Here is a 23271-nt window from a genome sequence, read left to right on the forward strand (position 1 = left end):
GGTGAGAAATGTAACCTTATTTCTCATCATCAGGCGTCAGCCCTCACTGCCGTGGCTTCAGGCTGTGTCCTTAGCTCTGTGATCCTCCTCTTTCTTCTCCTCCCCTCCCCATGTTTGTGGCAGGAGCCCAGCCCACTTTATTTTCCAGCTCCAGGAATCTGCTGCAGACTCAGACAGGCGCGCTGAGGCAGGCGAGGAAGCAGGTATCATGACCCTGCTGGGAGATAACTGCCAGGCTGTATCCTCCAAAGACAATGAACTTTGAAGCCGCACAAGGAAGTATCTGGTCTGGATTTTGGCTCATTAGCACTGTCCTCATCTTCTGGGAGTCTTATATCAACATGAGTGTGAAGGGAAAGAAGCCTGGTCTGATAATCAGCTGGCACAGGTCTTTCTCCATCCTGGCTCCATGGAAAAAAGGTTAGCCCTGTCGCTATTTTCAATTATTTCAGACTCTTTTAATCAGAACCTTGAATTTCTCTGTGTCATCACTGCTTTTACAAACTGATTTGACCTCCATCCACCAAAAGACGCTTCCTCTGGTGAAACTGTGACGTTGGTTGAAATTTCGTTGGAGAAAAACACATCCTCCGGAATTTACTCTGGTTAAACAAATATAAATACTGGCAACCCTATGGCAGATGTTAACTGATAGTAATGTACTTGGATAAGAACTGACACTTCTTCAGGAAACCTCAAAATCAGCTGACCTGCAGATTCGCCCATGTTTTCTCAGGACTGATCGCTAAACTTCTGCACATTCTCCAATTAAAAATGTCAAAGGTTCTGAAATTCCTCTCTGTAGAAATGTTATAAAATGTTCTTGATTCCATCTGATGTTACTAATCATTTAAATAACTCAAAATAAATGACTATTTTTGTTTTTTACCAATATTTTGCACTGATATTAGCAACTATATTAACATTTTAGTGTTAGCTTGATGCATTACTGTTAATCTGATGAATGTGATTACATTCTTCCGATATTCAATTTGGCCTTGGACTCGGTTCCCTGTGAACTTTTCTGACACAGCCCCTGTCATCCAACCCGCACATCCTGCAGTGGAAACAAGCCAAATTTAATGTTCAAATATCTACATACTGTAACTTTGTATGTAACTTTATTAGTCAGTCATTTGGTTGAGCTGTTATTGGCATCAGCTGGTGCTTCGGGGTGGAATGAACAACAGGAACTCTGCTTCTTCTTTTTCTTTACTCAGAGTTTTGATACACAGGCCTCAACGTTTTGTGGATCTTCCACATAGAAAGACAGATGAACAGCTAAATCTTACCATTGTTTGGTCATTGTGAGCAGCCTCTATGCAGCCAGTGGTCATGTGATCCTCAGGATGACAGAACTGGAAATGTAGCTGCCAACATGCACAGGTTGAGTTGTTTGTGTTTACAGGGGATGCGATTTAGCATAATGAGTTGTGTACATCTATATAAACACAGCACTGACAAAAGATATACCATAGTCATAACTTATATATTTTAAGTCTTGAACAATACTGATGTATAACAGTGAAGTAACCCTTGTGTTCTTGTGAATTCCTTTGATGCTTTAGGCATCCTTCTCATGTACCACAGTAGCTGTGGGGCTAGTAAATGTCACTGTGAGGGGTCGTGAGTACAGAAATGGATGGAAAAAAAACATGTGAATTCATTAATTGGTCCTATTTTATCACTTTAAATACAAGTTTTGAATCGTGAATGACACAGTGGTGACCTATGTTTTCATCCAGCTTGGACATTTTAACTTATTGAACATGTTGATGTACCAGTTGGTGTTTTTTTTCTCTCTCTTTTTTTTTAATGAAACAAGCTTAACAGAAACAGAAACAGAAATGACCAGTCAAGATGAGGGTTCTAACACGAAAGATGGGATTCGATTCAGCCGTAGCATAAATGTTTCGAGAGGCGACGTTTTACTTTACATGATGTTTTTAGATAAGTTAGTTACTATTATGTCATTCATGTAACAGCAATTCTGTGGCCAAACACGGAGGAGTTTCCTTCCCTTTTCTATTCCTGTTCTAATCCCGGCGTCAGGTTGCACTACATTCCATGGCCGAGCCTTGCTCACACATCACCAATAGCCTATTTACAGTATGAGCCTCCACACCTGCCAGGCAGCAGATCTTCCTGCCGAGTGTGGGAGGGATGATAAATCTGCTCATTGTTGCAGTGGTGTGGGAGCCCCCTCACCCTGAGAGCAGTCACACTGGTTGTAATGTTGTTCTGAGCGGGAAGAAGGGAGCAATTGTGGAGATAACACTTACATTGTGTACAGTACAGCAGGGAGCAGCATTTCTTTGGCCTTTTCGTGTGCCTCTGTGTTATCGTTCCATCTGTGTTTAGGCTCGTAAGGGAGCAGCAGATTGTTTTGGGAGGTGGAACTGTACGAAAAACTACTGATGTGAAAAACTCCAACATGGCTGACATCTGATGGGGCTGGAAAAGTTGAGAACGGCTGTTTTTGCTAAGCTGACCTACTGCACATATAGTGCTAACAATAATCCAAACATGCTGCAAAAATGGCTTTTGTATCAGATTCTGCCTGAACGTAGGGACTGCACTTTTTCACGACGCAGGTGAAGCACAGGTGGTGTGAAGCAGCACTGTGAACACTGAGAATAAATCAATCCTAAGCTTTAAATCCGCTCTCTGGTGTAGCGCCGTCTCTCCTCTGGAGGCTGTCATGCCCCCAGGGTTGGTCTGGAGATTTAATATTCCCCTATTGTATGATTTGTTTATATTCTGCCATCTTTGTAGCCTTTTTTTAGCCTTTGGACTTCTTTAGGATTCTCAGTATTATCTTGGTTATCATAGTTAGTAGTAACATATTTTGATTCCATTCGTAAAGAAATACAGTGTACATCCATCCAATGTGTTATTATTGCTTAAGCTCACTGAAAAATGAGCTGTACAATCTTCCCACCTCTATCTTGTATTTTAGAGGGACGTGAAATTCAACTGTTAAACATGCGTGGAAATTAGGCTGAAGCCAGTTTGAGTGGACTTACAGTACTTCTGTGCATTCCTACTTATCTCCCTGGCTCCTGATAAGACCGGGAGGCGTTCAGAGCAACTCTAAACTGCTGCTCATTATTTGGGCTGATGATGCCCCAGTGAACTCAGAGATTGGAACCAGAGCGATGATCCCAGCCCAGCCATGTGCTGACAGATGGGTCTTCTGCCTCATCTGGCTTCAGTCCATACGATGGGGAGATGGGGCAGGATGGTAAAAGTCCTTATCACACATCTGTTCTCTGTCACCTGTCCCTGCTGCTTACAGAGGCTAATTAGCTGCCAGAGGGTGAGTGACAGACTTTGGCTTTATTTCTATAAAAAACTTTGATTTCCCAGTTCTTTTTTATATATGGTGGTGTTACAGGAGGTAGAATGGGTGGCGTAACACAGATATTCCACTTTTGTTATTTAATATACTTTAAAGTTCATGCTATTCGGTGTAGAGCAATAACTTTGTTGTAGAGGGAACCTTCTTTTTCATTGAGCATATGGCAATAAATGACCTGAATCCTGAATCTTAAATGTGTGATAAGGATTTGCCACCACCTTCCGACCTCATCGTCCATCTGTCACTATTATCTGAACTCAGGAGTGATCCCACCTTAATGGGCTGGTTGACAGCTCGGGTGCAGGATTACGGTGTTTTAAACTGAGGATGACAAACTAAAATGTTCATTAGAGCCCTCCACTGATTTGGGGTTTTATTCATCAGTAAACAAAATATTATTGATATTTCATATGTCATTTATGGTTTTCTCGCAGTATTATTATTGTGTGACTTCCTTGTGCTGCCAACACGTCTTAGCTGTTTTTATTTGGTTTGTAAATTTTTTTTACATAATTGCATGAATTGGTTTCCTGTTTTTATGTTAATTGTTTTATACACACACACACACACACACACACACACACACATATATATATATATACACGCACACACACACATATATATATAATCACAGAAAATAAACATGTGACACCTACGCTACACAAATGTCTCACAAACATCTCTGAAGGCTCCACACCCACAATAACTGTATTGTGTATTGTGGTTCCTCTAAAAGTCTGATTATTTCTGAGAAGATTATAAAAAGGTTTTGGACTCCAGTATATGCAAGAGCAGAAGTGTGTTACATGATTCACCACTTTACATCACATCATGCACGTTTGAAGGTTGAACACCCTGAAACAAAGTCATTTAAACTGGAGCAGCCCAACAGCTCAGTTTTTCCAGTATGACTAAGACTCTGGACACCCCCCCCATCAATCCGCACTTACTCTTCCCTCTTCTCTTTATCATAAATGGAGTCTACCAGGCCAGAAGCTACACCTCCTTCTTCCCTTGCACTCATTAATATAACTCAATTCTCTCTTTTGCTTTTGCATCTCGGTGGAGCGATGGGTGCTTGTGACGCACCTGTCTGTGTGTTTCCCACCTTATGCAGTGATGTTTAGGTGTTTAAGTGCTTCTGAACACCAGTGATGTAGGGCCTTATTTTGGACTCTCATCACCGTCTTTAACTCCCTGGGAACCTGGGCGTTCCCTCCAGCTGCCCCTCCAGGTGGCCCAGGGCTTTGTTCTACAGCAGGACTGTCAAAGGAATCTAACACCTGGAATCTCCTGGTTTAAGAGGATGACTGGAAGGACAATGGTGGGGATGGGAGCAAGGGAAAACAGCTGTAGGATGTTTACGAGAGAAAGGGGGATGTGGAATGAGCAGGGAGCAAATGAAGACGTAATTCCATGCTGATGTTTGCCGGGTCAGGTCATCAAGTGTGGATATTCACAGAAAACAGAACGTGTTGACTGACAGCTGCTCGACTCACAGTGGCTGAATCACACCAAATTAGGATCTATGTCAGGAGGATGACTTCAGCATGTAATTAAAGTCTATCCGGCTTCTTGTTCATGTTCCAAAGTTAAATATTATCAGCTACTGTGTGTTTAGAGGGTATGGCGCAAACATTACATGTACAGCTTCTTAATAAAGGACTGTTTCATTTGCTGTTTTGCTGAACTACTTCATCTGCTGCTGTTTAGTCATCACAAATGGGTTAAAGTGTGTCTAAAGAGCTGTTTTATTTATTAACTTGTGCTTTATATCTGACTGTCAGAACATCTCTTGAAGGCTGTGTTTTGTAAGGATTCTAGGAACGCCACATTCTTGAGTGATCTGGGGGAAGGACCATTGCAGTTAGGGGCCCCTCAGTAAAGATCCCGTTACAAACAACAAAGAACCCTGAGTGTAAATGAATAATATTTACAAAGCAGCATGACCCTTTAGCCCTTTAGGTAACTTTTAATAATTACTATAATGTTCATAGATAACTATGAATATAGAAGCCTCAGGGACGGGAGGCGAAAGAGTATCTTTTAACTGCCCATGTGCGTTTCTCAAGTGTGTCTTCTAAATTGCTGGTTTGTTAAATCAAACTAACACTCTAGCACACAAAGTCTCCATTAGGATCTAAGCTACTAGCGACATTGAGATCAATAAGGATTGTTTCTAACAACAATATCACAAAGGTGTTACGGCACCTTAGACTGTAAATAACAGTAGATTTCAGACGACCATTAAATAATGTATTTTTAATTAACAGGAACCGATTGTTATAATCTGGAATATGTCTTTGCAGGAATAGATAAACATTTTTGTAAATGCTACATTCCCAACAGCATCTCTCCTCCATCAAGGCCAGACAGGGCTCACATCCATTCTAAGCTACTTTTATACCTTATTTTCTCCTTTTGACTGTATACTCTGTTATAATAAAATATTCCCACTTTGATCAGGTTCTTACAAATTTTTCTTCCACAAAATTCCTCTCCAGGACTCTCTTGTGCAATATGCCCTCAGAGAGGATAAAAGGTTTGGATTTACCACTTCAAAGAACTTTTAATCTGTTTTTCTTGGCAGCATCTCCAATTCACCCAAACTCAAATAACAGTGCAAGTTAATCTCTAGAATTGTAGTTTAAGCTCCTGAAATGATGCAGAATGTGCACTCTTTAAACAGCATTACTGTTATAAGCTTACAACAGTATGCTTCTCCTTTAATATTGGTCTGTGACTGACAGTGAAACATATCAAATTGCCACCAGTCAGACAAAGAGAGAGAAGAGGTCACGTATGGCTGCCCCAAGTAATGCCTCACATCAAACTGCACAGTCAGGCATGAGACACTGACAAATGATGTGGTTTGTCTGGTATTTGTGGTAAAGAATGTTGGATTGCATAAAAACCGAATTAAGTTTTACTGAGGCATCTGATCACTATATTACGTGATGCTGATAGAACTGTTGAACTACTGCCACCTCCACTCTGTAATTTCCATGTACTTGGAACATAGAATGTATCTGTACATCTGTAATTGAATGATTGTTGAAGTACTAAAAGTCAAGCAAACCCAATGCAACCAGACGCACTTAAAATTTGGCTGCAGCTCTGGTATTTCAAGGATTTTTGTTTCTTTTGAAGCATATCTGGGATATTTCAGCATGAAAATATTACAATGTGTAGTTCCAGGAAATGGTTCCAACCAACCAACCAACCAACCAACCAACTAACTAACTGAAAGCATAAAAAAACGGAGACTGAAAAAGACGTAAATTGTTAATTTCTCTGGATTATTAATATTTTTATTAATAGCCTTTTCCTTAAATGAGTAATTATCAGCTCTTCCAGCTCTCTTCATCAACCCAGATAAGAAGTTTAAAGTTTATTTTATGTTTCATGAGCAACCTGTGAAAATGAAGCATATGAGGTGAAATCTAGTCTTCCTTGCTAGTTCCTGTTAGCATCCCAGCTTCACTATTTTTGAAATATTTTGGATATTTCTGAATATAATATTTAAGAGGCTTGAAAGAAGAATCCAGGTATTATAAATATAATAAATTACAATAATCTAGAAGAAAAAAATGCCTGAAGGAGTTTTTGACAGACAATACACATTTAATCGAGAGACTATCAGTAACAACTTGGAGAAGGTAACAAATGTAATAAAAAAGACAGTCCATGTCTCATGCTTCACTCTCTGTATCCTTTTGGCTCAAAGGATGAATTCCATTGACATTAGTTTTTCCACTGTTTAGTTTCAAATATTCAGTAAATAATCTTAATATTAATTACTTTGTTATGCTCTGTCTCTCTCTCTCTCTCTATATATATAGATACACACACACACACACACACACACACACACACACACACACACACACCTGTATATATATAATGTATATATAGATATATATACAGTATATAGAGAGAGAGAATTTTGACAACATAACTTATGATTTTATTTATCATATTTACTTTTGTGTCTTCCATAAACACATTATTAAGCTTTCAGGGGTTAAGGGCCTTGTCGTGTGTGTGTCATGTGTTATAATTAGATTGGAGCTTCTGAAATAACCTGCAGTTCTTTATCTTTTCAACAGGAAGAGGTAACACACATCCTGTACTGGATAGTGAGGTTGTCCTTACAAAAATGAAGCTCTTAAACAACCTCCATCAGAAGCACCTCGTGGAAGATGCCACCAATCTCTCCCTAAAGTCATGCTGTGAGCAAGAATCCACCAAAGCCTCTCAGATCAATCTCCACCTCGATGAGAACTCCACGGAGCTTCGGCCTGAATCCTGCTCGGACTTCATCTCCACAGTTTTCTCAGAACCTGAGCTGCCGAGGTTGTGCAAGTTTGAATCAGAGGACTCTGGAGTGGAACTACCAAGTGGAGCTAACTCACCATCCACTCCGTCTGCTTCTGAGCAGAGCTTTGTGGTCCACAGTCGAGAATCCTCCTGTGATTCCTGTAATTCAAAGCCTGACTCTACATTGTGCCCATATACACAGAACTCTGACACCAAAGAGACGGAATATTTGGTGGCAGCAGATCCTCAGGACCTACAGCCAGAGGAGCACAGTTCTTCAACTACAACAGGAGATCTGCAGGAAGCTGAGCCCATGGACATTAAGGCCTTAGTGATTAGCCCAGAAAGAGGTGAAGACGTGCCTGAAAAGCTTAGGGAGAACAGTGCTGTGACTGAAGGGAGTTCCTGTAAATGCACAAGGCAATGTGGGAAAGAATGTGCTGAAATAACTAGTCATCAGTTTGAGCCAGAGCCCTTAAGCAGTGAGAGCCTCGAGGAGTACATGGACCACTGCTGCAGAATAAGTCAGGTAAGATGGTCAACACCCTGCGTATTCTTACAATTATTAACTTGACACATTTTCTCATACGTAGATCCAACTCAACCATCCTCATTAATCCCCTTCTGGGTGGGCTTAAGGAGTTGAAAAGCCTCTCTGTCATCTAATTTTAGAGTGTATCCAGGAGTTTTTGTTTCCGTAGATCTAAGGAGTTGATATTTTTTGCTTGTCCAAGGGGCTCAATAGAAAGAGCACCTGACAGCTGTGGGAGCTGCAGAGTCATAATCACCTGTTTGAAGTTCCTAAATCATTGATGTACAACACTGTCAGGCTTTCAGACCGTCTTTCATTATCAGGAGCTATTAGAGTCAGAATGTGACACACGAATGCCTTTGAATGACCGGAGCACGGCAAAATGTGCAAATGTTGCAAGCATACAAAAATGACCACATAAAAACTCTCACATAAAGTATATTTGAAGTGAGCATTATTGTGATAATATATATAAAATTTCAATCTATAGTTACTTTGCTACAAAACCCTTTGAACAACCCCGGAGTCCAATATCGAGCTTTTTTGTATGTTGCGTCCACATGATGGGACCCTGCTGGTTCAGAGGCGGTTGGATGGTGAAGGCATGTGTTACAGCCTCTTTCTCAGATCCACATGTCATGCAGCACCTGTTCATCTGTACCGCAGAACAAGAGATTCACTCAGTGATACCGTTGCTGGCTACAAGCCCCTCACTTATCCGGACCCCTTGGGTTTTTTCACAGCATACCTCGATTCATCACATTAGTGTCCATTAAATAAGATTCATTCATATGCAATGTCTTTGATGGTTCCCCAAGTTCCATCATTACACACACACACACACACACACACACAAACACACACAGTATACTGTATATGGATACTCATAGATGAATAGATAGATAATGGCATTAATTCTTGAAGCTAACCGAGCAGTTGATGGAGGGTATTCAAGAATAAAACTTTAAATCTGATAGAAGGCCCGTGCTGACACACACACACACATACACACACGGATAAATACCGGTATAAAGTATCCAGTTAATTTTCATAACAGGCACTAAATCCAATACAGTTAGTTTTTCAGTAAATAATAGCATCACCTATCTATCTATCTATCTATCTATCTATCTATCTATCTATCTATCTATCTATCTATCTATCTCTATCTATCTATCTATCTATCTGTCTGTCTGTCTGTCTGTCTGTCTGTCTGTCTGTCTGTCTGTCTGTCTGTCTGTCTGTCTGTCTGTCTGTCTGTCTGTCTGTCTGTCTGTCTGTCTGTCTGTCTATCTATCTATCTATCTATCTATCTATCTATCTATCTATCTATCTTTATTTATATAGCGTCTGTTACAATTAAAATTGTTTCAAGGCGCTTTCCAGAATCCCAGGGTCTGACCCCAGACAAGCAAGAGTGGCAAGGAAAAACACTCCTTTAACAGGAAGAAACCTTGAGCAGGACCACGCTCATATAGGGGGACCCTCCTGCTGATGGCCCGCTGGGTAGAGAGAGAGGAGAAGGGGGGAGGACAGGTAGAGGATAGAATAGGTAGAGAACATAGAAATACATTATGTTAATTCAGTATACAGCTTATAAAGGAGGCGATACCTGTAGATAAATACAAAGGGGGGGGGGGGGCAATAAAGTCAAAAAACATTTTTAAAATATAGGTGCCTAAAATTTTAACCGACTAGGTGTTAAAAATCTCTATTCTTAGTGATTCCACTCATTCTGGGGACCATCAGAAAAACTGGAATGGCTACAAGCAGGAGTACCCCTCAAAGACAGCCAAGAATAAAAATGTGCTTAGAATATAAAAAGCTCGATCCCAAGAGGCCAAAACAATCTGTACAAAGAAGAAAGCCTGTATGATGTCCATGTTGAGTATTTTTGAAGAAATATGAAGTTTTCTGTGGAAATCTGAGGCCGAAATTATTTGTTGAGAAGATGGTGTCTGACTGAGAAGACCAGCATGTGTGGTCTGAGCCCACCCTCCTCCTGGTGTGAAATCTCCGTCATTCCTTTCTAACACTGTCATATTTAGGAAATTATTTTTGTTGACAATATAAACATCAATGAATGAGGCCAGAGAAAGCCTCCGCTTCTGTGGGGATGCGTTAGGACCTGAAGACCCTGAAGTCTACGGCTGTACCCTGAGCCACCAGTCGTAGCCAACATAACAAGAACAGTTACAGCCAAAACAGGCGACGACCCAAAAACATCAAAACAATCAATTAAAAAAGTCTCCTATGCAATGACCGTTGTATTCTAAAGACAACCTCCAACCTTCAACCTACTGTCAGTGACTTTTGCTGCTTTGACATTTGCATTAGCGGAAACTCTGAGGAAGTGCAGCAGGCCACGTGTTTGTTTGTGTGAGGCTGCACATTACAATGAATGCATCAGTAATCTCTGCGGGATCGTAGATAAAATCTGCACCAGCCCTGCTAATCTAACAGTTACGGTCACGACAGCTCTGATTACAGACACTCCCCCTCATCAGCAACTGCCCCTCAGGAAGTAATGGTCATCACTTTAAGATAAGGAAGGGATAGCCTTCCTTATCTTCTCAGTCTGGATACAGTTAAAAATAAAATCCTCTATCCATCAATCCTGATTTACAGCTGCTGGATGACCTGAGGGCTGCTTTCAGTCTCAAAAGGTGCCATAACTCCTGTGGAAAACCTGCTTGCAACGCTGCATTTTCTAGATGATTTCATCACACCGTCACAGTTAGTGCCGGCGTCTCCCAGAGTAGTTTATAGTGTGTCTCTATGGTGACAGCCTCTACCACGTGCAATCATGCCCACTAACGTTCTTTTTTTTTTTTTTTAAACTGTTTTAGCTGCACTGCGTTACAAGAAATTGAACAAATAGAATGATAATATTATACTGCACCTTTCTGCTGGTGAGCTGCCAGTGTGAGCTGGCTGGATGTGGGGTTGTTAGAACAAAAATACAGTGATTAAAACATCAAAAGAATGTTGAAAAGAACAGTTGCATTGTTATGGAACCTGAGCTGTACAGTTTCAAAAACAACCTTTCCATAGTGTGAAAAGATTTGTGATCTAGGGTCTGTGAGTAGTTTGTTCATCACAGGAAATGAGTAATGTCAGTTCTCCAGTGCGTCCGTTCTGCTGCTTTATTGTTTTGGCCAGTATTTGTAGCAAGAAAGCAAGCAAAAAAATAACCTCAATTTAAGCTCATATCCTGCTTTTGTTGGGGCACTTTTCAGAAGGTTGATGATAGCGTAAATATTTCCTTTAAATTTCCGTTTTGTGTATCTGCTGAAATCGCCAGCATCTCCTGTGTGGGAAAAGCCCAAAAGCTTTTCATTTCTCATCACTTTCAAATTTTCAAACGCAGACATTACGTATCCTGAGCCGCAATTATATATATATACACATATATTCGAAAGGGAGACGGTTAATCTGGACCTACCAGAAGGGTGTTAGGAACCTCGTGTACTTAGCTGATTCTTGAGTGAGGGAGAAGACCGTGTCAGAAGACCGTGTTAGAATCCAGTCTGATAAACACTTTAGCTCCAGCAGGTCATCCAAGGTTCCAATCATGGCAGAATGTACTTTTCTCGGCACACAGATACTCACTCAAACCACTGAAGTCATTTTGGCACAAGTTCGAGTATTTGCATTAGTTCTGGGGAAAAAAAGCAATTTATTTTCACAAACCCAATCCTATTAATTTCCCTTGTCTGAATAATATCTTTGTCCTTACCTGACTTATGCATACCCTGTGGCCAGGGTAAATGTTTCATATCATGTCAAAATATGGGCTTTAATATAAACCAAAATATTTTCTTGTGTTCTTAGACTTTTCTGTCTATGAAGAAATATTTTGACTTGAGGTAATAACTCTGATACTACTGTAAATAACCAGGAAAAGACTGGATCAGAGATCAAAAAAGTAAACAGAATTGTACAAGTCACTGGAATTGTGGAACTTTGAAATGACCAATTTAACATTACATATTATTTTAACATTTTAAGTTATCAGAATAAAAATACATGATGTGCATTCTGCTTTATAAAACACTGAAAATGTTAGATTTGTTCCATTAGTCATAGTCACAGAACAGTGCTTTCAATCTAATTATTGTATTTTTTCCAGTCACAGCAGGAGAGTTCCAGCCCTCTGGGTTCAGGACTGGGTTACCTGCAGCACATGTGCCAACTCATAGAGAAGATCGGTCAGCTGCAGGAGACCAACCTTCGGCTGCAGAGGCAGATTAGCAGCCTGCAGAAGGACAGCAGGATGACAAAGACCAAAGAGGTTTGTGCTTATTCTGTATTAGGGCATTTATTAGTTAGCTGTGTATATGTGTGTAGACGTGTATATGAATAAATGTGATATACTTCATAATAGTTCTATGAGGGGTGCAAAAAACTATAGTTAAAAAAGTTTGAAAAAATTGATTATGTGACATTTGGTATCTGTTGTTTAATAGTTAATAAAACATTGAAATGAAAAACCCCAATAAAAGTACAACTAGCTGTTTACGCTTTGTCCCACTTTGCTGTAAATTACAAAGTGTTATATAATAAAGCTGAAAGAGGGGCCTTTTGTCTCCATGTGGAGAGGAAATTTTGTAGGCTGATTTGTGCTCTGATGTGTTGTTTTAGGGGCCCATGTGGACTGTGGCTCCACAGTTCCCAGAAGGTAGAGACCTAAAATCAGGGAATTAGGGAATTGAGGCATCCGTGTAATGTGATGAAGTGCTATGAGTGTGAATGGCACATGTTGTGCAGGGTTACCATAAAACAGTCAGGGAGGACATATCTCATCCTTTGGCTTTAATCTCAGTCATATGACACTCCTGCTAGATCTGCTGCATTCCACAATTACACTGTGGGATTTTCCAGGAAGCGATGTTTTACTTTTTTGTCGTCATGGAAGGATGTGAAAGTCAGGTTGCTTGTTTGTATTTTACCGGCACAGATGCTGCATATTCAGAGCTATTCCACCTGTTTCTGGTTGAGCTCAGCATTATAGTTGCATGTGATCTTACAAATTAATACTCATGTGAAGCATTGCAAAACTTTAAGTGATTAAAAACAACTTCATTTTCAAGTGATTGTAAAAAGGATTGTAAAAGGTTGTTAAACTGTCATTTGCATCACATCTTCATTCTAATTTTTACTTCAGATTTGACATTTCATGTGGAAATTTCATTTTTGTCATATGAAACCTTTTATATTTTCCTTTTTTTAAATATTTTACAGGTTTTCTTTCAGCAGCAGTGCAGCTGTGGCGCAGCCAGCTTGGCCTTTCAGGATGTTCAGAAAAGACACTCCAGAAGCAGCCATCCGTCATCCAGTAATACCCTGTCTGACCTGTCCACCATCAGCGAAGTCACCCGACATCCACTCAGAACAAGAAGAGGTGCTGATATATAACAACACGATATATAATGTGTATTTTACCAGTATTAAGGAAATTATGAAATTATTAGAGTTATGGAAAAACAATCTCCTCCCCTCAAATTTAGTATTTAGATAACTTTATCAGGTTTAGCTGGTGGTCAAGATTTTGCACGGTGTTCAGAATGGCATCCAATAGTAGGGCTAGAAACAATGTGGATGGTAAAGAGAGCAGATTATGTTACAAAAACATCCTTATTAAATGCAACATTAGCATGTAAACCTGGGATTCTGTTTCTGAGATACTGTACTTATTGTAAGTCAGGGTTCTGCTAAGAGAGTCATCCAAACAGCTAAGAACAGCCTCAAACTGCCTGACTCCTGCTAAGCCTTAATGTGCCATCGTTACGCCAATTGCCGCACGGGGTGAGTGGCGCGAGTCCTGCACTAAAAAAGTAATTTAATTACAACATCTAACAGAAGGATGCAGCAGCTAAGGAAGCTTACAGGTTCTTCTAGAACCACAGGCATTCAGCTCATCCTCTTCCTGAGCTACACCCAGGTCAACACATCAGGGTGAAGCTCGACGGAGTCAAAGGCTGGAAGACACCTGCTACAATCATCAGTAAATCAAAGGAACCTGGTCTCCTTCCGCTCATGACATGGTGTCAGAATTGTGGACTCTACACCAGAGACGATGGCAACAGGTTCTCCTGTTTTCACATGTCATCACAACTGGTGCAGGTCAACGCTCTCCTGTATTCTATGGAGAGAGATGTGGAGCTTAACAGTTCATGTGTATTTCCTGTCACCACAAAGGCAATTCTTCACCTCAAGTTTGACATTAAGATTGCAAAAGTTGGATTGGAAAAGTTTGAGGGCTGGCGATATCATAGAGGCGTTCCTCTGGAACAGGCACAAGCTCGCACAGCTCTGGGATTTTGGCAAACGGCAAGAACAAACAGATTTGGGACCACATCATGACAAGAATATTGGACAAAGAGAGAAATATCAATACTGTCAACATTTAGTAAATTACTGGGCTTGTCTGTGGCGAAGTGAATGGGACTGGTTGCAAGAGTGAGTGAAATCGACCACAGCAGATGTGTTCACAGAAATAAGGATTACTAGACTTTAAGCCTGTTAAAATAGAACAGGCTGACGACAGTGCCATACAGTGAAAACACCCAAACTAGAGTTCCCTTTCCACTTCTAAAAGATGAAAAACCCCCACTTCTGATTAACTATTAGCTTTTACTTACTAAAGGACTTACTAATGCACTTGATATTCGAAGATGTAAGCATACAAACAACTTTTGAATTGCTGTTTTCAGTGAATCTCATGTTGCACAACCAGGCTCACATGGTCAGCAGCCCCCCTGTGATGGGTGTAATTGGGACCCAAAAGCAGCACTCTGGAAAGCTGGGACCGTTGGAAAGGACCTTTATTAGTACAAACAAGGAAACAGTCTGTTCTTCAGGCTCAGGGCCCACACAAAATCTTTGGGCTTCAGGCTCGAGGAGTGGGTTGAGCTGAGCCAGAATGCGGAACCAAGGGGGAGGACAAGAACCCTTGGAACCGTACAGTTCTGTGTAGAGCAGGCAGGGGTGACAGAGAGGGGCTTACAGGAGATGAGGCCGATGATGCAGCAGAGCAGACTGGGGATGAGCAGCAGCGAAGTCGGGACCAGGTGAGCAGACAGGAACCAGAAAAGCTGAGGCAGAAGTTGTGGTCAGGGACTGAAGGCTGGTGAGTTTACCGGGAGACAGGCGGTGCAGGAACCTGTCAGAGGCAAACAGGTTCGGCAACAGGAGGTCAGGCAGGTAAGAAGTGCTGGAGAGTCTTGCATGGAAATGCAAAAAAGAACAATCTGGCAAGGAGTGAGACTGCAGGGGAGGCTTATAAGCAGGGCTGATTCGGAATAATCTGCAGCTGTGCTTGCAGGTGAGTGGAGTTGAGGCAGGGAGAGTGGAGCGGAGGCAGGGAGAGTGGAGCGGAGGCAGGGAGAGGGGAGCAGAGGCAGGGAGAGTGGAGCAGAGGCAGGGAGAGTGGAGCAGAGGCAGGGAGAGTGGAGCAGAGGCAGGTAGAGTGGAGCAGAGGCAGGTAGAGTGGAAAATTACTGAGGCAGAGGGACAGGAGGGAACTGGGGGAATGGAGCTGTGACACCCCCAGTCTCAAGGCCTAATATAATATGCGTAGCCTGTCGGCAGCGTGAACGCACTTCCTAAGCAGATGAGGTTGTCAATTATGCTTCAGCGGACTGTTGTCAGGTTGGCTCTGCGACTTTTCACTGAAGTGACAGAGGGCGCTGTACTTTAGAGGACCTTTGCTTGGTTCTTTATATAACTTTCCAAATTTAATTCTGAATGAGTGAAGCGAGACAGCATCTATTATTTACAGCTAGTTTTGGTTAAATGGGTTTATCTGTGCCTCATATAACCCCATTTAACCTAAACAAATAGAATATCTTTTGTTTGCTTTGGACAAAAAGAATCAGAGATTCATCGTGCCAGGAAAGATTAAATTATAACTGGGACCTTATGGAAATTCATTGTTTCCCATGCCGGTGTTCCTGGTAAATAGTGGGGGAAGGTATAAAGTGTATCTGTGTCTACACCAGTTCAGTGCATTAATAAATATTAAGTACAGCAAACAGCATGTATTGTGTTGTGATAGTTATAAGATACACAATGCATCTTTGTGGCTACAAAGAGGATGCTATGCATGTGAGGAGAAGTGAGGAGAAGTGCTTGCTAGGCTAATGCTCCACTTCTGCTCCCTGTCACATGCTCTAGATTGAGCCATTTACTGCCCAGTAAACCTCAAGCCTCACCCACACTTTTTTTGGGATTGATCTAAGTACCTTCCCCAGAGCAGGGAATTGGTTAGGCCCTGTAAAAGTTCCTGTCACTGGCCATTCGGCGGAAACTCCTGCAGTAAAGACATGCACCAATGGTCCCGGCTATCCAAAATAACCCCAACTTCCTGCAGTGGAAACACACCTCATGGTATTCTGCTCATGACAGGGGCACATAATGTCCTGTTGACTGTGGAATGCATTCGCTCTGACGAGTGCCTGGTAAAGAGGATGAGAAAGCACAGAATCATGTGCTGGTCAACTGGCTGTAGTAAACTCTGTTGACCCCATGTGGACCTTTAAATTAATTAAACCCTGGTGGAAGAAGTTAAATTTACATCACCTACACTTGGTGTTAACCAAGTTGAATATTCTCTTAAATATTCCGTAATTAAGGCTGCTATTATATTGACTTAGAGTTTGAACTGTTGCTGATGAATTGAATAAATACTAATGTATAATCCGTCTTGAACCTAAACAGTTTATTAACATGAGAAAAGATTTAGAAAAGATTATTATTTTTAACACCTCCATTCAGGCAGTTGTGGATGCTAAACACTGCTTCAGTGTTGTTGTCAGCAGTTATAGGAGGCCCAGTGATTGAGAGACCCTGGCAAAACTCCATCTTTGTTCAGGCATTTATCAATGGCCCTCTCCTACTCCCTGAAGATGGCCTGCTTCCAGGAGCATAACATCTGGGACCTCAGCCCCATGAATTTGTGGCAGAAAAAGCCATTTCCTCTCTGTAGGGACCTCAGGAGACCTTTTCCAGGAGTCAGGCTTCCTCCAAGGAACAGAGTCTTCATCTACCTGTTGTCTAGCACAAGGATGATAATTGTGAACACCTTTGGAAGTACGGTACATCAAAACCATTGGTGCCTGTACTGTAAGGTTATTATTTTGAACCCTGAAAAGGTGGATTCTAGTGTGAAGATGACCCTTGTCCTATATAATTACATCAGGAGAAACAGCATGACCAGGAAGGAACTAATGTCAGTGTGGGGAGATTTATGCCTACTTGGCGACCTGCGTTCAAGGTTCAATGAAAAAACAAAAAAGGTCTTTTTAAAGAATCAACAACATTGAATTAAACCATGTTCCCCTCCACCTTATTTTTTTTCTTCATTGTCTCTTCCAGAAATAATTTTGTTCACACCTTATAGTTTCTTATAGAATTATTAGTAAACACACAGTTGGATAATACAGTATCACACACACACACACACACACACACACACACACACAAACCATACAGGAACAGTTGTTTTAAAGCTAACAGAATATTTGCGTTTCAGACCTGAGCAGCGAGGATTTATTCCCCTTCCCTCTGTGGAGGAGAGACTTGAATCGCAGGAGCTACACTGAGGGGGAGGCCCACTTCTGTGAAGACAGCAGTGAAGGGCCCCCACAGCCCCAGCACAGGGTACGTCCGTTACATGGGACGCAGATTCACTGCAAGCATTCCATTCAGTTGGAGTCTTCTTGTTCAACAATGGTCCCTTTCATGTGAAGGCATGTAATACTACATATTTTCTGGTAATATTATCAGTACTGGTGCCACTTTTGACTTCCGACTTCATTCCTTTTAGTTCATCGCGTCCCCATTTTCCTCCCACATTTAATAGTGAAGACTTTATAAGCTTCTTTAGTAATAGAGTTATTAATATTAGAGAAAAAGTTAATCAGGTTGTGCCATCAGCTTTTACACCATCATCAGATATGTTGACTGTGGAATCCGACCGGGTCTCCAATGAGCCCTTAAACTCCTTTAATCCTATAAACTTCTCTGAGATGTCCCCTTTAATATTCCCAGTCTACCACATGCCTTTTAGAGCCCATCCCAACAATGAAGCATATTTTGCAACTCATCGGCACATCTGTTCATGGCCAGATGAAGTGATTCAGCAACATATTATGTGGCCCTGACTTCCAAGGTTGCAGTAATCACACCATTGCTTAATACTGATGTGTTTGCCAATTATAGGCCTATATCTGACCTTATGACTAAAATTCCTAAGCTGGTGGTGGTGACTCAGTTACTGGAGCACCTGTAGTGGAACAGTGTCTTTGAGAGGTTTCAGTCAGGTTTTAGAGCTCATCACAGTACAGACTGCGTTCTGTATGGTTCTGTATGGTTCTACTGGACCTCAGTGCTGCTGTTGATACAGGTGATCATTACATCCTCTTACAGAGACTGGAATATGAGATTAGAGGGACTGCACTAGGCTGGTTCAGACCATATTTACCAGATAGATAATAAATAGTTAAAAGAGGAAAGAAAGCTAATTTAATAGCATATATCTTCTTTTGTCCTAATCTGATAATATATAAAAATGTGTAGTATTAACAAGATGACATGCAGTAGTTGTGTATGAGAAACTCCACACATTATTACTTTTTCTTCTTCTCTTTCCTACTCATATTTTCTGTCAGAGGCAAAAGCTGAGACATTGTGGAAATGTGCAACATTTTGAACATCGTGTGTTAAGTATCCTCTGTTCTTGTGTCCAGCTGTGTGAGAGCTACACCTGGGGACGTGCCAAAGACCTGGTAAAAAAGACAAGGTTAAGGAACCAGAGCAAGCTCAGACTGTCTTCCACCTCTCTGAAGATGTCCTGTCCTCAGCTTTCCATGTGAGAGATTACAGTGCAAGATGCAAAACTCTGTTTACTTATACAAATGGTTGGACACTTGATATATTCAGCCTACTTTAAAAAAATAAAAAATAATAAAATAAAAAATGTAAAGAGTACACACCATTGTAATTTGTGACAAGATTTACATTATGTTAGACATTTTAACACAAAGTTTTTTATTGTTTTTAATTTAGACTAGGCGCTATAAGCACAACAGACCTGTATACAGATTGCCAAAAGATGTAACAACATGTAACCAGAGATATGTCAGTGTAAAATTGTGTAAATTCTTGGATTAGGAAGAGAGAAAAGAGGTGATGTTTTTGAGAAATTTGAGTCATGAAAACTCTTCATGAAGAGCCGTGTAAGAGGTTTCTGACAGATTAGGACTGTTGAATTGAATCTGCTGAAAGGATGGGTGAACTGTGGCCGTCCATTTTTTTCCGTTGTTTCCATTTTGCTGCACAGTGACGGAAATTGACGGCAGGGGAGGACACCTGTCTCGATTAAGGCTCCACACAGGCATGTCTGGAGGAGTGAGAAGACTCACTCTTGCCATCCAAGACTCATCAGACCCCAATGCTTTTGAAAAAAAACTTATTGTTACTAATTCTGTAGTTCCAGTTACTATTATAGACAGACAAATTATCATACTTAGGGGGTCGTCTAATCATTAGGTCACATCTTAGCTATGCTGTTATAGGCCAAGGCTGCCGGGGTTTGGAAACATGATCACCTGACAGGCCTCTGTCACCCCACTGGGTCATGGTTTCCTCTCCTCTCCTCTCCTCTCCTCTCCTCTCCTCTCCTCTCTCCTCTCCTCTCTCTTTACCCAGCCGGCCATCAGCAGGAGGGTCCCCCTACATGAGCCTGGTCCTGCTCAAGGTTTCTTCCTGCTAAAGGGCAGTTTTTCCTTGCCACTGATGCTTGTCTCAGGTCAGGCCCTGGGATTCTGGAAAGGGCCTTGAAACAATTTTGATTGTAAAAGATGCTATATACATAAAGATTGATTTGATTTGATTTGAAATGCTAAATAATTTACAGGATTGCAGATTGGAAGAGCAAGTAACACAGTGAATATACTATGTTCTAATTTTAAAGGCCTGAACTGGGACCAGAACTGGCATGCAGACAGAGAAACTCAATGCTTGTCTCCGATTAACACAAATGTGGTTTTATTGGCAACAATAAAGATGCAGGTAGTGGAAGAATTTTTTAATTTTTTTTTTTTTTGGGGGGGGGGTGTGTTGATTTATGTTTTGCTGTTTAGTTTCAATCCTTAGGGTGGTTAAGTATTAAATTCAAACCCGAGTCACCATGTTAAAACATGCATTTGTGTGTTTTATTGGTACCCTCCTCACTACAATCACAGTCCCCTAATTTAAAAAAATAAAAAAATAGAAATATCATCTGCGGGTTTACTCAAATACTCAGATTAAATTCCCGGTGATAAGGGATCAGAATTTCTATGACACAAGTTAACTTTTCATTTGGTGCAATTGTTGATTTCTGAATGCCTTCAGTCTCGTGTCCATAGTTATTCCTCCTATGTGAGTGAACTGCAATGAGAAACATTCGCTGATTTAAAAATATTATAAATAAATGCAAATGTTAGTGATCTTACCTTAAATGTGTGTCTCTGTGGTGTCTTTGGGTCAGAACCACATTGTTTTCTCTGACAACTCAAAGATCTGCAGAGGTGAAGAAGATGGGAACAGAAAGAAGTGAGGAAGCAAATGGAAAGAAACAGAAAGTTCATGCAATTAGAGGAAAGTTGATTTGTCCTTGGCGGACGCCGTCTCAGCGTCAAGGGAGAATTGTGTTGATGTCCCAATATTTATGGATGTATACAGTGTATACACACACACATAGAACACAATACTTTTCACTGGTAAATAGACCAGTTTTTAGTTTACCATTTTTTTTAATTATCATGTTGTAAACTATTATAACATGCAATTTCACTATGAGAGATTCTTTTATTGATTTCTGGGGCTTATGACAAACAAATGCTGACTGCTGCAAACATTTTTATACAAGATTTAAAATATAATCAGAAAAATGACTGATATTCAGAAAAGGTCACACATTGATGGAGTGATATAGTTGCAGTGCTGCCTCAAATATTCTGTTTTATATATGAGTTCTTTGTCACATCTAAAATAAGGAATATATGAGAACTTTATAAAGAAAATAAGAAATGAGCCTGTATATGTATTTATTGCTGTTTATCTGTAGTATGGCAGTAAACAAGTATTCTGTGTACTATATGATGCTGTATAGATGTGGCATCAATGCAAATGTATTTTTAATAATAAAGTTAAATGTGAATAATTTATTTGTGTTCTTTTTCCCATTGAATGAAAAAAAATGTCCCTATTGTAAAATAAAAAAAAACATGTGAAATGCAGTGAATTGTAGTGGACGTCTGTGCCAGATACAAAACCGGACCCACGGTGCAAGAAAGATTGTGCAGGAGACTGGAGCCGCAGGGCCACTGGGAGCGCATGGCAGGCGTGGCTGAATGGAGTTGAAGCAGGATACTTGGCTAAAAAGAAACAAGGGTGAGAAAGGCAAAAGCTAGGACAAGGAGGAAAGTTCTTAGTCATCTGATTTAGCCAAACATTACCACAATGTCGACGACTTGATCTGGTGAAAAGTGCTGGTAGCTGGTTTTCATAATGCACAGGTAGTTGAGATAAGGCCGAGTTGAACTTCAGGTGACTGTGAGGGCGGAACAGAAAGCAGGTCAGCCTGTTCACCTGGGAACCCAGTGACAGTCCTCTTAGCTACCACTGCATGCATAAAGTAAATATATACCCCTTTAAAAGTTACTTACTAACTAGAATTCAGGCAACCTTAATCATAAGCATTGCCCACAATGATTTCTCAAGTTTAGTCAGATATTTCCATCATCTAATAGCTGTCCTGTGTTTGGGAGGGGGCAGGAGCCGTATTGGTTATTAGCGTAAAACTAAATTGGCTGAATAAGTGATGATACTTACTGTATTCAATGAAAATTATAATTAAAACAATTTGGATGCCATGCTAGTGCCAGTCTGTATAATCTGTCTCAAACAGAATTCACTACTAAATGTAAAAAATGTCTTTAAGGTTTCCCAAAGACCACCCATGCACAGGTAAATGCAGAAATGAATACAGGCACCACGCACAGTGAATTAAACTTCATCTAGCATTTGATAAAATAAACATTCCAATGGTTCAGTTCTAACCGAGAAAAAAAGGATGTCTAGTGCAGCCATCACACTAACCTTTCAGGGGGACAGCTAACTAGAGAGGAGAGACTATGCCAACTAGCTGTGGCAGAGGTCACTGCAACTTTAAGGACTAATAACACAAAAAAGAAATTCACCAAAATAATTATATACAAAGCTACAAACCCAAACCACAAAAAATAAAGAAACGGTACATAAGTTTAGTAAAACCTCCACACCATTGCTGTACTAACCTTCTTCCCCCAAAACCCAACAGGCCAGGATCTAGCTAAACACAACCAAACCCCCGTTCTCTAGGCCAAAAAGGATTGTCTAAATAAGAAAGCATTATGACTAAATTGAGAAGGCACTAAGAAAGGCAAACGAAAACTAAGAGCCAAGGCAGGACAACCAGTGGTGCAACACCAGGCAAACTGGGGGGTTTGCTGTAGCTTGCATGCATCAATTTCATGTAGCTGATGGCAGCTAATCAGAAGGAGGCCACATGCTGGACTGGAGTGATCACTACCACACAGGGACACCACAGCTTTGCCAGAGAAGAAAGAATGTGAATAACCCAAAATTCAAAGGCATGTAAACCGGACACACAGAGTTATTAACCATCCAGTTACACTATATATCTACAATGCATGCAAAAGAGATGTGTGTAAGTGTGTGGGCTGTGTGGTGTGTTTGTATGTGGGCATAGTTAAAGAGGGGGCAAGGATGGCGACTTATCTCCAAAATAGCGGCATGTCCAGAGACAGCACAAAAAGGCGGATGATTTCATGGATCTTCAGGATGGTGGAGAAACCCATGACACATAAATTTGAGAAAGGATATGTAGAATTACTAGTTCACCATAACAAAAGATGGCAATGAGAAAGAATTTTATCTCATCTGTCTCATCTATCTGTTAATATCAACACAGTCAATAAACTTACAAAACACAGAACTTCAGGTACGA

The 23271-nt window shown here is 40.8% G+C and overlaps 1 protein-coding gene and 1 long non-coding RNA gene across 4 annotated transcripts; one reads left to right on the plus strand and one right to left on the minus strand.

Annotated features, from left to right (window-relative positions):
* The first annotated feature begins 159 nt into the window (after positions 1 to 159).
* si:ch211-250c4.3 (uncharacterized protein LOC100535981 homolog) lies at positions 160 to 21499 on the plus strand. Of its 3 annotated transcripts, none has more exons than XM_057046621.1 (6): positions 160 to 420; positions 7471 to 8210; positions 12346 to 12507; positions 13458 to 13617; positions 17749 to 17876; positions 18965 to 21499. In XM_057046621.1, exons 1-6 carry the CDS (start codon positions 255 to 257, stop codon positions 19088 to 19090), a joined length of 1482 nt encoding a protein of 493 aa, XP_056902601.1. In that variant the 5' UTR covers positions 160 to 254; the 3' UTR covers positions 19091 to 21499. The 3 variants fall into 3 exon arrangements, with proteins under 3 accessions (XP_056902601.1, XP_056902600.1, XP_056902603.1); XM_057046620.1 differs by having other exon boundaries at positions 13458 to 13613; positions 17742 to 17876; XM_057046623.1 differs by having other exon boundaries at positions 13458 to 13612; positions 17747 to 17876.
* On the minus strand, positions 20539 to 23021 carry LOC130533336 (uncharacterized). Its single transcript, XR_008952544.1, has 4 exons — positions 21719 to 23021; positions 21545 to 21637; positions 20714 to 20780; positions 20539 to 20648 (listed from the first exon to the last, which is right to left on the minus strand). It is a non-coding gene; the product is annotated as an uncharacterized LOC130533336 (long non-coding RNA).
* Positions 23022 to 23271: the final 250 nt, after the last annotated feature.

Source organism: Takifugu flavidus, chromosome 11 (assembly GCF_003711565.1).
Source record: "Takifugu flavidus isolate HTHZ2018 chromosome 11, ASM371156v2, whole genome shotgun sequence".
Taxonomy (NCBI): Eukaryota; Metazoa; Chordata; class Actinopteri; order Tetraodontiformes; family Tetraodontidae; genus Takifugu; species Takifugu flavidus.

Coding starts and splice junctions, on each gene's coding strand:
- si:ch211-250c4.3 (XM_057046620.1), top strand. CDS start 255: ATGAACTTTGAAGCCGCACAAGGAAGTATCTGGTCTGGATTTTGGCTC. Junction 421..7,470: donor CCTGGCTCCATGGAAAAAAG/GTTAGCCCTGTC, acceptor TCTTTTCAACAG/GAAGAGGTAACACACATCCT. Junction 17,877..18,964: donor CCCCACAGCCCCAGCACAGG/GTACGTCCGTTA, acceptor TCTTGTGTCCAG/CTGTGTGAGAGCTACACCTG.